This window comes from Typha angustifolia, chromosome 13, assembly GCF_048772165.1.
Source record: "Typha angustifolia cultivar Huaian chromosome 13, ASM4877216v1, whole genome shotgun sequence".
NCBI lineage: Eukaryota > Viridiplantae > Streptophyta > Magnoliopsida > Poales > Typhaceae > Typha > Typha angustifolia.
In genome coordinates this window covers 2,623,405-2,637,452 of record NC_133251.1, presented here as the reverse complement: position 1 = coordinate 2,637,452, position 14,048 = coordinate 2,623,405, and the positions used below count along the sequence as shown (strand labels likewise).

The 14,048-nt window shown below is 37.1% G+C and overlaps 2 protein-coding genes across 2 annotated transcripts; one reads left to right on the top strand and one right to left on the bottom strand.

Annotated features, from left to right (window-relative positions):
- Window positions 1-122: 122 nt before the first annotated feature.
- LOC140775179 (uncharacterized) lies at window positions 123-5,070 on the bottom strand. The gene is made up of 7 exons (XM_073118453.1): window positions 4,674-5,070; window positions 3,938-4,078; window positions 3,491-3,856; window positions 3,036-3,278; window positions 2,341-2,433; window positions 1,120-1,320; window positions 123-635 (listed from the first exon to the last, which is right to left on the bottom strand). Exons 1-7 carry the CDS (start codon window positions 5,007-5,009, stop codon window positions 423-425), a joined length of 1,593 nt encoding a protein of 530 aa, XP_072974554.1. The 5' UTR covers window positions 5,010-5,070; the 3' UTR covers window positions 123-422.
- A 3,003-nt stretch (window positions 5,071-8,073) lies between these two features.
- On the top strand, window positions 8,074-13,893 carry LOC140775180 (pyruvate dehydrogenase E1 component subunit alpha-1, mitochondrial-like). Its single transcript, XM_073118454.1, has 9 exons — window positions 8,074-8,703; window positions 9,275-9,477; window positions 9,561-9,640; window positions 10,423-10,500; window positions 11,864-11,959; window positions 12,045-12,116; window positions 12,263-12,316; window positions 12,426-12,491; window positions 13,470-13,893. Exons 1-9 carry the CDS (start codon window positions 8,213-8,215, stop codon window positions 13,512-13,514), a joined length of 1,185 nt encoding a protein of 394 aa, XP_072974555.1. The 5' UTR covers window positions 8,074-8,212; the 3' UTR covers window positions 13,515-13,893.
- Window positions 13,894-14,048: the final 155 nt, after the last annotated feature.

Genomic DNA, 14,048 nt, shown 5'->3' with positions numbered 1-14,048 from the left:
GAATTCTTTTGTATGAGAATTAAAATGTTCGCAGAGAAACTCATGAAAAAAATGTCAACAAAATAGAGTTTATAAAAGAATTTACTAGCAAACAGAGCATCTTCACAGGAGGACACGACGACTTGAAAATATTAATTCGCAAAGCCTTAACTTTGCATATATATATATGAATAAATAGATGTGCTAAAACTTCTTCTCAATTCATAAGGAACACTTTTTATGATTGAGTTACAGCAGCATAATGTCACTGATTCAAATGAAAAGGGCATTATCTAAATTCCTCGATTCATAAGAACAACTGCGATCGCTTTGATAAATGGTGACTCATACAACGTAGTCTATATACATATAAGTTGAACAGCATTGTGGGGTGCAATCCAACAGTTGCACAGACTAGTGACGCCCAATATCAGCTTATTTGATCAGCAATTTGCAGGTCTTTTGTAAGTCGGTGGCAAGGAGGGGCAGTTCTCATTCATGTTTGCATAAGGCTCTATGGTGTTGTACTCTGGTAGCTCCATTCGATACTCCCCCAGTATTTGGCAGAAGGGAAGCTTCTCGCCCTCCAAATTACACCAGCTTGGTAATCGAGTTTGATTATTTTCAAAGATATTGAGCATGTATGCATCACGAATCTGTAAAAAGAGAATCAACAAGTATGCAAAGCAGAATTAGGGTAGATAAAATAATAGGATGAAGAAATTAGGCAGTAAATGAACCCGGAAATGCCTAAATTTACTAAAATGTCGAGTTTCTTAAATGATAGTGGAGAAACACGTCGAGGATTAGAACCGATTTGATGAGGTGAAGAGGTGCTTTACACATGCCACTGACGTGACAAACAATCGAACACCTTGGGCAACTGAAAAAGATAAGATAATTACTGAACAACAAAGATGACAGAAGTGAGGAAGCAAGATTGTTAAGTTGGAATGACTGCTAATGACTCCACATTAGGGATGCGAAAGAAGCTTGTCTACGTGGTTGCAAGGCCAAACAATAATGAGCTCATTCAGATGGAATGTAAAGCACATGCACATATGCAACGAAAGTGAATCTCAGCAGGTCACAATTATAAGGCATGGATATCTTGTGCATGTTTTAACTTGTTGTACTTACAGTGAATTCGGTAACCTGGATAGAATCCGAGAAAGGGGCAAAAATTCCAGCCTCTTTGTACATTTCAAGAATGAAGGCAACGCAAGTTGTTGATTTGCCATCACTATACACCCACTCATCTTGTTCAGGAATGGTTAGCAATTGATCAAAAGTCATTCCACGCTTCTCTGTCTCGGTGATAATACCATGCAGGTCCAAATCCTGACAAAAGAGCAGTATTTATAATGCTATTCCCAGTAAAGTACAAAGAGGAATGACTTGCCTCAAGCTACACACTACATATGACACATGTATTCTTAAGATAGAAAACAATATGCAACTTCAACCAGGACTTTAAATACACCTTCTTAGAGCAAACCACAATAACAATTTTCTAGTACAGCTACAGAAGTTCTTCAGCACACCTATATGCTACCCCTTAAGGATGTAGAGGCTATTCCCATATCCAGAGGACTGTCCTAACAAATTTCATACTTAGAAGAACACAATTCTAATCTGAAACTTCAGTGTACCAGGTTTTCGATGTACACAGTTTGAGAACCACAAATATAAGGTAAAACTCATTCAGGATTTCATATATCAATTTTTTATTCTTCTAAAAGCTCAACCTTTTGCAAAATAATTGTCAATATAAATTTTGCATTTACCTCTCTACTTTGCTTGATTACCACAACAGCACTTCAGATCAGCCTAGTTTAGTATTATTCCACTTTTCACTTCTATATTTTGATGTTAGATGCTTTAACTTTCAAAAAGTTAATCATTCAGTTAACTTTGATCCATAAAGCAGTTTAGCTGGTCCTATTATAGCACATTCCAGATTTGTCACAGGCCAACTAAGACCCCAGCTCCAAGAATGATCGAATCTATACCAAATCTCAAATTGTTAGCCAAACACTTCTCAGGATTATCTCAATGCCTACGAAGCATGGATAAGGATACAAGATACAGGGATACAAATATAGGGAAAATGACAAATTCTTAAGTAGAATATGGATACAATATAGATACGCCAATAAATAAATAAATAATATATTTACATGTTGTCAACCAATATAACATACGGTAAAAAATGATTTATACGAGATTACACATTACACGGCACGAGAGTGCATGGATGCTGATCATGGAAACCTAGTAAAATTCTGCTATTTGATACTGCAACATCATACAGCAATTAGCACTGAGAAAGGGAATTACTTACAGCAGTAACTTACTTACCTCAGTCCCAAGCCGCTTGTTAAGGGCTTCATTCCACATATTAGCAGCATAAACAGGTTGCATCCTAGTCCACATAGACATTACAGACAAGACCTGAAGACAGTGTATCTCAAATTAATAAGATGATACCAATTTGGATTGTTAACTAAGATAAGATATTGGCTTAGATTAAAACTATCTTGAACATGGAAAAAGGACAGAAGAAACTGCAGATTGTATATGCAGAAAATAAACCATAACAAAACATTTTAAATTTCAATCCTACCTACCATCAACTTTTTCTAAGCTCTTCTCCATCCATAACATAGACAAAACAGAGTTTGTAAATGTCTCAATATCTATTGTGCAATCCAATTTGTCACGGACTATTTCCAATATTTACTCAACTTTTGCAGAAGCTCCATTTCATTTAGGATAAAGGTAGGATAAGTATATATATCTCCATTATCCCATACAAATAAGTTGTCCTTTAAAGGATTGGAACGGGCAGTCTTGAAATTAATTTAGAAGAAAGGGATCAAGATTTTGAAATCGAAAATAAAATGCATAGCACAATTATGATGATGTCCAGAGAAAATGAAGTCAATTTCTATTCACACACAGATACTTCCTAACAAAGCTAAAAGAGGAAGGGCAACAAGAAATATAAGTTTTTTTAAAGCAAAACTAAATTTAAGTTCTGTAAATATCAATACCAAGTTAGCATCCAGAGGTGGTGGATAGTTGTCAGTTATAGTATCAATCCAGCTAAATATCATGTTGTGATAACCGTAAGGTTTTCCAGTCATGCTCCGAGCATAAGCCCATGCAGCAGTTTCATTAAACTTAGCACGCAAGTCAGGATGTAATGGCAACAAAGCTATCTGAGGGTTGGAGCCATCCTTTAGTGCCAAGTCCCACCATTCTTCCCATGGAATTACTGCAATGATTTCCTCTCCCTGACACCATCATAAGAGAGTTAATAAAAAATCAATGAGAAATCAGAACAGATAACTTATCAACCAAAATTTGGCCAAACTGATGCTATTGTTACAAAAAGACCAACTGAAACATGGCCAAATTGATGTTATTGTTCAGGCAAAGTATTAGTCAATCTCCATAATGGCATTATTCTTTCTTGCATCTGTGTAGTCATGGATCTTGGAAGTACCTTTTCATTTTCATGGCCTGATTCCCCAACCCATAGATTGCCCATCTCATCCTTTAGGCAGACAGCAGTGTGCCCCGCAAATGCACCAGTCACCCATTTCTCTAATGTCTCAAATCCACCCCAACGACCTCGAATTTTTGATACTGCTAAGAAATCACCTGAATGAACATCCTCTTCTCTAATATCCGTGCGCCAAGGTTGCAAACGTTTCTCAAACGAAGCTCCCATATGCTTCTCTAAGAAGGCTAAATTGGCATTCTGACCCCAGGCAGTGTTTGAGAATAAAGGTATGACATCAATCAAGGACAGCATAGTTCCGAGCATCCCAGATGGCATAAGAAACACAGAAATTCCATGTTGTTTTACCTGATTGTACAGACAAAACTAATGTGTTAGTAAATATCATGTGAAGATGCAGGAAAGATGAAGTTAGGTATCAAGACGGACATATTCCATTTCTGCTGGTTCTTCCCAGGACTTTATCTCCAATGTATGTTCTCGAGCAGAGAAATAGTAATCCCATGTTATCCTGTATGGTGTTGCAAACACGTAGAGATCCATGCATGTCCAACTGTGAGCTGCAGCAGTCTGCCAATATAAATGAAGGTGAGATAGTAAACAATTGTAAAGATGAATTTTTTTTTTAAAAAAAAAAAACCGAGAGGAAGATAAATTTCTAGACTTCCCAACCAATAAAAAAACTGGATTCGGTCCACGAAGAATAAATTCATATATAGTCTAGGTAAGAAAGGGCCAAAAGTATATATTTTAATAATCCTAACTAGCACCAAATCTGGACAAGCAAAATTACTTGCATAGTGATCATTCTAACTAGCCATTGGTCACCGGCATGTATTTCAGCCCTCCCCTTTTTGGCATTTGTCTTATTATCTGAAGAGCCTAAGGAATCTAGTTTGATTGCTTATGCCTAATCTTCTTGTTTGGACAATTCTCACCCAAATGTTTCACTTTTGGCAGTATTCCGGGTTTCTACAGGAGTAGATTAAAGATATTTAATGTCCCAATTTGTAGTAATTCCGACGGTCTACGTCAATTTTCACATGGAGGTATATGTGCAGTTAAAAATCATGCAACCCAACATATCAACCGATCAAATCGCAACAATTCTCAAATTATCATCGATCCTTGATCAGAAAGAACGAAAGAAGAAGCAATCAGCTACCTTGAGGCGAAGAACTCCTCCCCCGAGCCCGCTCTCCCGGTCTCCCTCGGTGAATTCGAGCCTCGCCTCGTTGTCGAAGAAGCACGCGCCCTTCCATCCCACAGAGTCGCTGTCCGGAAAGACAGAGCCGACGTAGGACGGCAATAGGTCAACGGCGCTGTGGAGATTGTTCATCACCGGCCATGCGATCTCTCGAGGAAGGATTGGGAGCACGTCCTTGACCCGGAAGGGCACCTTCAAGGCATCGACCACCGAGGAGTTCCATCGAAACCCTAAGCCTAGGAGGCAAAGAAGCCAAAGCAAGAAGAGGAAGCGGTGGGAAGAGGAGATCGCCATTTAATTGGGACGACCGCTTCGCCTTCCTCTTCCTTATGGCTTTCTTTTGTTGGATTACGGCAGTGATTTTATTCCGGTTAGATTACCGCAAGGTTTTTTTTAATATTTTTGACGTGATCAATGCTTCGGTGGTACACTCCTTAATCGCCGCGTGAGAGCGACGTGTTTTCGTGGGACGACCAACAGGCAACAGCGAGTCCTAGGGAAGTAATCGAGCCGACCGAGCCGAGCTCCGATCAAGCTTGAACTATAAATAATTTCACGAGCCTTATCGAGCCGACCTCAAGCCGACCTTAAGCCGGCTTAATTATTTTGACAGCCCCGTTGAATAGTATGCCCGAATAAAACGACGATAAAGAAGAAAATTGGTATAACCCGATAAGAGTTATCCACATTCACCTTTATCAGCCACTTATCCAAAAAAATATCTAGGCTCTCCATTATAATTATTATTATTTTGTTTCTATTTATCTATTTGTTTTTAGAAAAAGATTGTTATAAGTTTGAATAAAAATTACTTTACTCTTGTGAATTTTTATTTTATACTACTACGTCATTATGAACTTTTCCTATGATACATATTTATTTTATTGAAACAGAGTTATTCATGTCATTTTAGTATATCTGTTGATAATGTTCGTATTTACGGTTTAATTAACAGTGTAGAGAGGCAAAAAAAATAAGTAAAAAAAGTAAAATGACTTTGGTCAAAGTATTTGATAAAATATATATATTCAATCTTCTATTTTATTTTTTTTATTTTTTAAGTAGTGTTTGGATAGTGTATAAAGGATATTTATTTATGAATTAAGCCTCACTTATATGACAGGCAAATAAATATTAACTAATGTATTTATATGTGCATAAGGATGAGGGAGCTACTTACTGGTTTATATACTATCTAAAATAATAAATATACTTAATAATAATAAGTATAATATTTTACTATCAGCTAATATTAAGTATGCGACAGAATGATAATTTACTTAACGCTTGCCCTAATAAAATGCCATATTTGATTTTTATCTTTTATCTTTGGGAACATTTTTCCTATACTCTCCTCTCCTTTAGAAGGTATTTTTTTTTAATTTTCCTCAATTCCATCAATTTCTTTTTTTTTATTTGTCATGCATAAATATTTATTAATTTATACAATTTTAAAGAAAAATTGATAAATATTAGCATGAAGAAAATGTTATAGAAAATAATATTTTGTTTAGCAAAATAATATCAAATGTAATTATCTATTTATTATTAGCTAAAGTATATTTCATGATAACTATTTTGAAAACATATTTATATCATCATAGATTATATTTTATTGATAGTACGATATTTAATAATTGTATGGTATAAACTACTTTTATTTGTTTAATTATACTAAATATATTAGAACTGAGGGGACTTTACGATGACTAATATATTATATCTTAACATTTAGTTTGGCAAAATGGAAATATGTGAGTAACCATCCTGTAAATATTAGATAAAGGAATGTGATACTTATTCTTATATCAGATGAAATAATCGAACCACCCTTATATTCCACTGCACAGTTCTACTAGCTCAGGATAAAGATTATTAGTAGAGCTAATATTTAATAAGTGTTTTATTATAATAATTAGTAAGCTTATATAATATAATATATTAATGAGGATTAGTCTTTTTTGTCTAACAAATAGCCTAAGTGACTATCCTTATGAGCTTCTATTATCCTTTTTTTTATTTTAAAGAAGGTTGATGGACTTATTCATTCATCAAAAACTATGCTGCAGTGAAAATTCGAAAGGGGATGAAAGCATTCCTTATTATCACATTGTTGCATCTGCTAGTGATGCAACAATGCGATAAACGATCTTTTGACTGTTCGTAAACAATCAGTTATTTCTTTTGCCTACTTGTATTTTGGCTTTCTTAATCAGCTCGTGCAAAGCTATCGTTTCACCATGTGCACTACTGCAGTGTCTAAAACGATCACTTTGCCAAAGCAAAGATCATCAAGAAACATCACTAGAGCGAGCCCTACTCCATCTTCGTGAGAGCCTTGCTCCATCCGATCAACCTACCAAGTCTCTCTCGATTGAATATGCTGAGACTACATAAGCTACGAAAAATGGAAGGAGAGGAGAAGGAATGACTCCACTAGTGGTCTCGGCCGACAAGAGAACCTTGCTCGGCCAAGCCCTCTCTTTCCTAAATACGAGATTGTTTCTAAACTTCCACAAGCTCCATAAAAGCATGAGCTTCCACTATCCTCGTGAGGTTCAAATCCTCACCGGTATCATACTAAGTTTGCTCTATAGAATAACTGACGTATAATGTCCTTCTCATATAGTGATAATATTACCCGCCTTTTAATTATAAGGACATAACCATTGCTATTATTAATGACGATGCCAAAAGATAACATAATCCTCCACTTGATATCTTTATCAATAAAGCACAGCATCACCCCCCCCCCCCCCCCCCACTAATTTTGTTCTCTGTTGGGGCCCACAGGGAGCATATATCTTCTGCACTCCCGACTGCGCGCCAACCAGGGGCCGCCAGGTATCGCGATCGGACCAAGTTCCTGCTCCACAGATGCAGACGATCGGTTCTGGGCCGATTCTGGGCCAGTGGGTCAACACCCATATCCACCGTCCATCTCAGATCTTTACTCAACGTTGCTCCGAGAACCCGGAAAGCACCTCAGGAGTTTGAGGTCATTTTATTTTTAATTCGTCTACATTGAATAAAATAATTCTTGATTTTTTGACATAACTAAGCTTAGCTCAGCTCAGCTCAGAGTCACATAGAAATTAAATAGATAGTAATTCTTTTAGTACATTTATGAATTATTTAGATATTATAAAAAATTATTAATTTCTATGAATAATTTGTTGTCAAATAAACGATCTACAACTATAAATCACTACATTTATATTATAAAAAATAATTAGAGAATTTTGTGAATAGGAGATGAGATGAGATGGGATGGGATTTACCAATTAATTAATTCATTAAGAATCGTTATTATTAGTGTGTATCCGTATCTCTCCTTCCATGTTTATCTATCTAATAGCCCATTAAAAATCCGTTCTTCCCCTTCCCATTCCATCTCCCACCACCTACCCAGCCAGCTACCCTTCCTCTCTTCTCTTCCCATCTCCGATCTCCCATCTCCCTTCTCCGATCTATCTCTCCTCCAAGAAACCAAACCCATGGCTCTCCTCCGCCGCGTCCTGTCCTCTTCCTCCTCCTCCCTCCTTCGCCCCCTCTCCGCTCCTCTCCTTCCCCACCGCCACTTCTCCTCCGGTGACGAACCCCTCCTCACCATCGAGACTAGTGTCCCCTTCACCGGCCACAAGATCGAGCCCCCTTCTCGCTCCGTCGACACCACCCCCAGCGAGCTCCTCTCCTTCTTCCGCACCATGTCCCTCATGCGCCGCATGGAGATCGCCGCCGACTCCCTCTACAAGGCCAAGCTCATCCGAGGATTCTGCCACCTCTACGATGGCCAGGAAGCCGTCGCCATCGGCATGGAGGCGGCGATCACCAAGAGCGACTCTATCATCACCGCCTACCGCGACCACTGCATCTTCCTCGGCCGCGGCGGTGATCTCGTCCAGGCATTCGCTGAGCTCATGGGACGACGCAACGGGTGTTCCAATGGAAAGGGAGGGTCGATGCACTTCTACAAGAAGGAATCCAGGTTCGTTTCTTGAGATGCAAGTTTTGAGTAGGTAGGATGATTAACTCAGTGACTGAGTGTTATGCGATCTTTTGTAATTTTAATACACGGCTCCAGTTGCAGTGGTTTATAATCTGAACATGAATTGATCGAAGCTCTGCTGTTCCGTTAATCTAGGATTAGAACTTAGTCATGCTATGTGATGTAGGATAATGGATATAGCCAATTTGAACGATCCGTGTGTTCAAACGTTTAGAGTGGTTAGGATAATTCAATAGTAATAAGCATTGTGCATATACTAGTTTGATCTTAATACGAATTGAAGTATAAATCTAACAATAGAGATTTTTAATCCAAACATGTAATTAAAACACTTTAGTTGTGAAGAAATGTTAGGTTCCTTGTCTTCTTCCTCCAAGGTTGCCTTCCTCTGTGGTCTGGCAGTGGTTGGCTTTGAACTGGTGCTTCTTAGTTGAATTGATTAAAATGAATAATACAGTAGAGAAAAGAGAATATATATAAATGGAGAGAGTTTTAACTACTTATTTTAGTTTTCTCTTACAGTTGAAAAATTTGATCTTAAATACAACAGGTTCTATGGTGGGCATGGGATTGTCGGCGCACAGGTCCCACTGGGTTGCGGTGTGGCGTTCGCACAGAAGTATTTGAAAGAGGGGGCAGTCACCTTTGCATTGTATGGTGATGGTGCGGCAAACCAGGGACAGCTGTTCGAAGCACTTAATATCTCGGCGCTTTGGGATTTGCCTATCATCTTGGTTTGTGAGAACAATCACTGTAAGTGATTGCTCAGTGAAAAGAATAAGAATTTACTGGACGCACTGAGTATTCACTTCTTTTTGGTTGGTTGTTTCTTGTAGATGGAATGGGGACAGCTGAATGGAGAGCTGCTAAGAGCCCAGCATATTACAAGCGTGGTGACTATGTTCCTGGGCTGAAGGTCAGGACCTTTTTCCTGTTATCTTTTGTTTCTATGATATTAAATGCATGCTGAACTTGTAACTTAAGTTTTAATTTGTTATCCTCTTGTTCCCTGACATTAATCAACAGATCCATCTATGACTATGAAATTTATCTGACCAAATTCTAGTATTGATATGATAGCTTGATATGCTTCACTTAAATAGGATATATTTCTGCCTCTTCATGGACATATTTTTGCATTTCAAACTTGTAAGAATCTGTTTTCTGTTTTTGGGCAATGCACTGAGGCTTGTGCTTGTGCGCCCCGTTACTTTTTTAGATCTTAGATTCTTGCTATTAGTTTTTTTTTTGTCTTTGATCAGTTCCTACCATCATCTTCTTGTTTCCTGGATGATTGCATACCAAGGGTATGATACTTTGTGAAGTGCATGTCAGCTTATTAGTACTTGAAGACCTTGCCTTGTAATATCTTAAATTCAGTTGGTTAGTTAATGTTTCCGTGTACGCTAGTATTCCATTATCTTTGCATCCTTATATTGCATCATCCTTAAGTGGAAACCATGATTTCTTGGTCTTTTACTTTGTTGTTATTGTCACAGTATTTTAATGATTTGCTTGGTTGTTGCAAGCTAAGTAGTATTTTACTGTCCTGCAGGTTGATACTTGATACATGCCCTAAGCATATTTTATTACTTAGATTGGGAGGAAAGAGGAAGCTCTCGATCAGAAGATTTTATAATCTGCTCTTCTAATAACTTTGTTTGTTACTGATATCCTTGTAATTTTGTTTTAATTCAGGTAGATGGAATGGATGCCCTTGCTGTGAAGCAAGCATGCAAATTTGCTAAAGAGCAAGCTCTTGCAAATGGACCTATTGTGAGTATCTATGCAACCTTTGTCTTATTTGTAATTCTTTATCATTATGTTCCTTCGTGCGAGTAATTTTATATATGCTATTATGTGTCATGCCAATCAAACTTTCTAACTATTTTGAAGCCTCATGAATTTCCATCTTGACCCTGTTGCATGCCATGTATTCAAATAGCCAGTTATCTTAGTAGAATGCTCCCTTGAAGATAAGTGGCAAAGATTGACCTATTGTGACATGACCTTGTGCCAGTTATTGGCATGGTCAACCATTCAACATGGAATGACATACCTCTATACTTGGCAAAGTATTTTTAAAAGAATTTATTTTGAATTGGAAACCATGTAGGTCAATACTGCTCAATATGAAGATAATCCTATATCACTGTTACACTGGCATTGTAGGTGCTGACTAGCGTCGGCTTTCATCATTCGTACTTTTTGTATTGCATGGTGATTGGAAGGGAACTCAGTAATCAAGTATAATCTTTGGTTCTATGACAATAATACTGATGCATGCACTAGGGTTACATGGTCTAAGTTGACAAAATTGTAATGTCCAGATGATGCACTGAGGCTACAAATACGAACTTATGCGAATTTGGTGCTGTTATAAATAATGCGCAACTATTTAAATGTTGCTACCAAATTAGTTTTATTAATTACCTTGTTTGGATTTGTAAAATTTGATTTGCATGGCTAAGAAGGATCAGTAAACACATGGACCTACTTTCCTGTATCTGCCTTGATTAATTTTGTACAGGTATGCGTAAAATATGTAGTTCCATACTTACAAGCACTAGTCACGGGTGCTTCTTTATGGGCCTAATTATTTAACTTTTTTATAAGTGGTAAATTCGTTACTAATTCATAGTCAAAAGCTCAATTAGCTGACTTGAAACTTCTGCGTGATGTTTGTCGAGCTACGACATTATAGAACAAATTCCAAATATCATTAAATAAGTTTGATGATTTTCCTCCTATTGTTGATTCTGTTTTGACTTTCTTTTTTATTTATTTGCTCAAATTTATGTACTTCATTTTAGTATTCCTTTTACAACCTTATTATTGTTGCACTTGGTTCTATTTCTTATATTAATGGCATATTAAGTTGTTCCATCTTGCCTTTGTGGTATAATATGTTTTTTTGCCTCAAATTTGTTTGAATCTAGGACTAAATTCCTAGATTGCTGGTCTTTCATTTTCTTTTATTTTACATTATTCAAATATAATGTTTTATTTGCCATGCATGTGCAACAATAACAGACTTTCTGCCATCAAGGAGACTGCTTGCAAGATATTTTCCTTCATACAATATGTTGTTGAGTTTGCGCTTTTCGACTAATGTAATTATTTCACTGAAACATTTCAGATTCTTGAAATGGACACTTACAGATACCACGGGCACTCTATGTCAGATCCTGGGAGCACTTATCGTACCCGTGATGAGATCAGTGGTGTAAGACAGGTTAGGATGGTTTCAAGCCGTCTACTTATAGTTATAACTCGCAAGGAAGTTCATATTAAGAATATGTACTTTATGCCATTCCCAGGAGCGTGATCCAATTGAAAGGATCAGAAAGTTGATATTGTCCCATGAACTGGCATCTGCCTCTGAGCTGAAGGTGAGGTTTCTAATGATAGAACAAAGCCATGTTCAAAACCAAAATTTGATAGGATTTGATTCAAGGAGACACTTCAAAGATAACGGCAATTAGTGAAATTCATTTATTTATATATTTATTTTGGCAATCCTGTTGTTTGGACTCAGGACATTGAGAAAGAAGTGAGAAAAGAAGTAGATGACGCCATTGCCCTTGCCAAGGTCTTAACTCGATAAGAAATCAAATTATTCCTCCTTTCTCTTTTGCTGTTATGCTTTTACATCATCATGGTTATGTTTGTGTTAATGTTTGTCCTTTCACAATTTACAGGAAAGCCCAATGCCTGATCCTTCTGAGCTCTTTACTAATGTATACGTGAAAGGTTTTGGTGTGGAGGTATATGTTTTCTCTATATCTTGTTTTCTTTTCCCACCAACATATCTTTTAAAGCATCTATTCCAAGTATGTTAGTTGCACCTTTACAACTCACGGCAGAATGAAGCCTTCGGTGTGCTCATTCTGTATCTGAATTTAACAAAATCCTAGTTCATTTTTGTTAATTGCTCTTACTAGTACTATTTGAGGCAAGGATTAAAGTTCTCCCTATCATAACAGTTTTTATTAGCAAGGGTCATGTGAGCTTAAGCTGAAATTTCTTGTTGACATATACTGCTCCTGGTTTGGGATGCTTGTAAAACAAGTAGCTTCTTTTGGAAGAATGATAGTATATTTGCTCATCAAGAGAATATCAGTACTGGAAAAAGTTGGAAGATTGTGGAAATCTAACATTTAAAAACCTTCCTGAGCTGATATTATCTTTTTTAAACTGGAGCTTGCTTGGATAAATAACATTGATGAAATTTGGATTTGCTTACTACCACTGGCATTAGTGATAAACTCACCAAAGAGTCCTATATTTATCTGTTTCTCTGCTAAATTCTTATATTGCAAAGGTAACTACTTCAGGTTGGTTTCCCTTTTCCCCGGGATAGGACTTTTGGTGCATCCAAATAGTCTAGTTGATTTGGTTGTGAAACAGTGCTTCTCAGAAAGCTTTATTACATAAAATATTGACTTAGAACTCATTGTTTATCCAACTTCTAAGATTTGTATTCTAGGAAAATATAACACAAACCATGTTCTGTACAAAATATCCAAATTTTAAGATCATTGCCCTCTATATAATTTTAGGGTTTTTGGGTGCATAACTCCCTACCTGTCGTCATTCTGCGGTTTTAACAAGTAAAAAAGATGCAGTTTTGGGGCCTTCAGTTATCTTCTGGCTGACTAACGGATATATGAAGTGGCTTGGATCAGCACTATCCGGATTATGTTTAAAAACAGTGACTGAATTGAAGTTGTCATTTCTTGCAGGGTTTTGGTGCAGATAGGAAAGAGGTGAAAGCTGTTCTTCCTTGATGCAAACCGCATGTAATTCAGATCTCTACAATTATTCAAGGAAGAAAGTCTCACAGATGTGTAGGAAATAAGGATGGAAGGCGAAGATTCTGTTAGCTGTTGATGTTCTATCCAACAATTTGTTTGTATAAATACCCATACCGAGATCTGACGGAGTTCTTTCTCTCGGCTTTCATTTTTTTTATGGTAATTCTTAATTTGGCCTTATGAAGTGCCACTCATTGACCAAATTTATCTTGTACCCTTTATATACTTTCTGTTAAAGCCACAGTGAGGATTATAAATGTTTTTGACAGAACTGGGAGATATCTTGCTGTACAATTTCCAGCATATCTCAGAACTATAAAATTGGTACTACCGGTGGCTTTGCTTGCGATAAGTTAGGCAGCCATTCAATTTGCATAGATAGTAGTTTGATGTATCTTTTCAGGTGCCGTCAACGACGCTTCTATTGTATCTTTATTGATCACTACGATGGTTGGGTTATCTTGTTTATCTAGGCGTTTTAATTTTGTTGGGCTATTCTATCTTTTA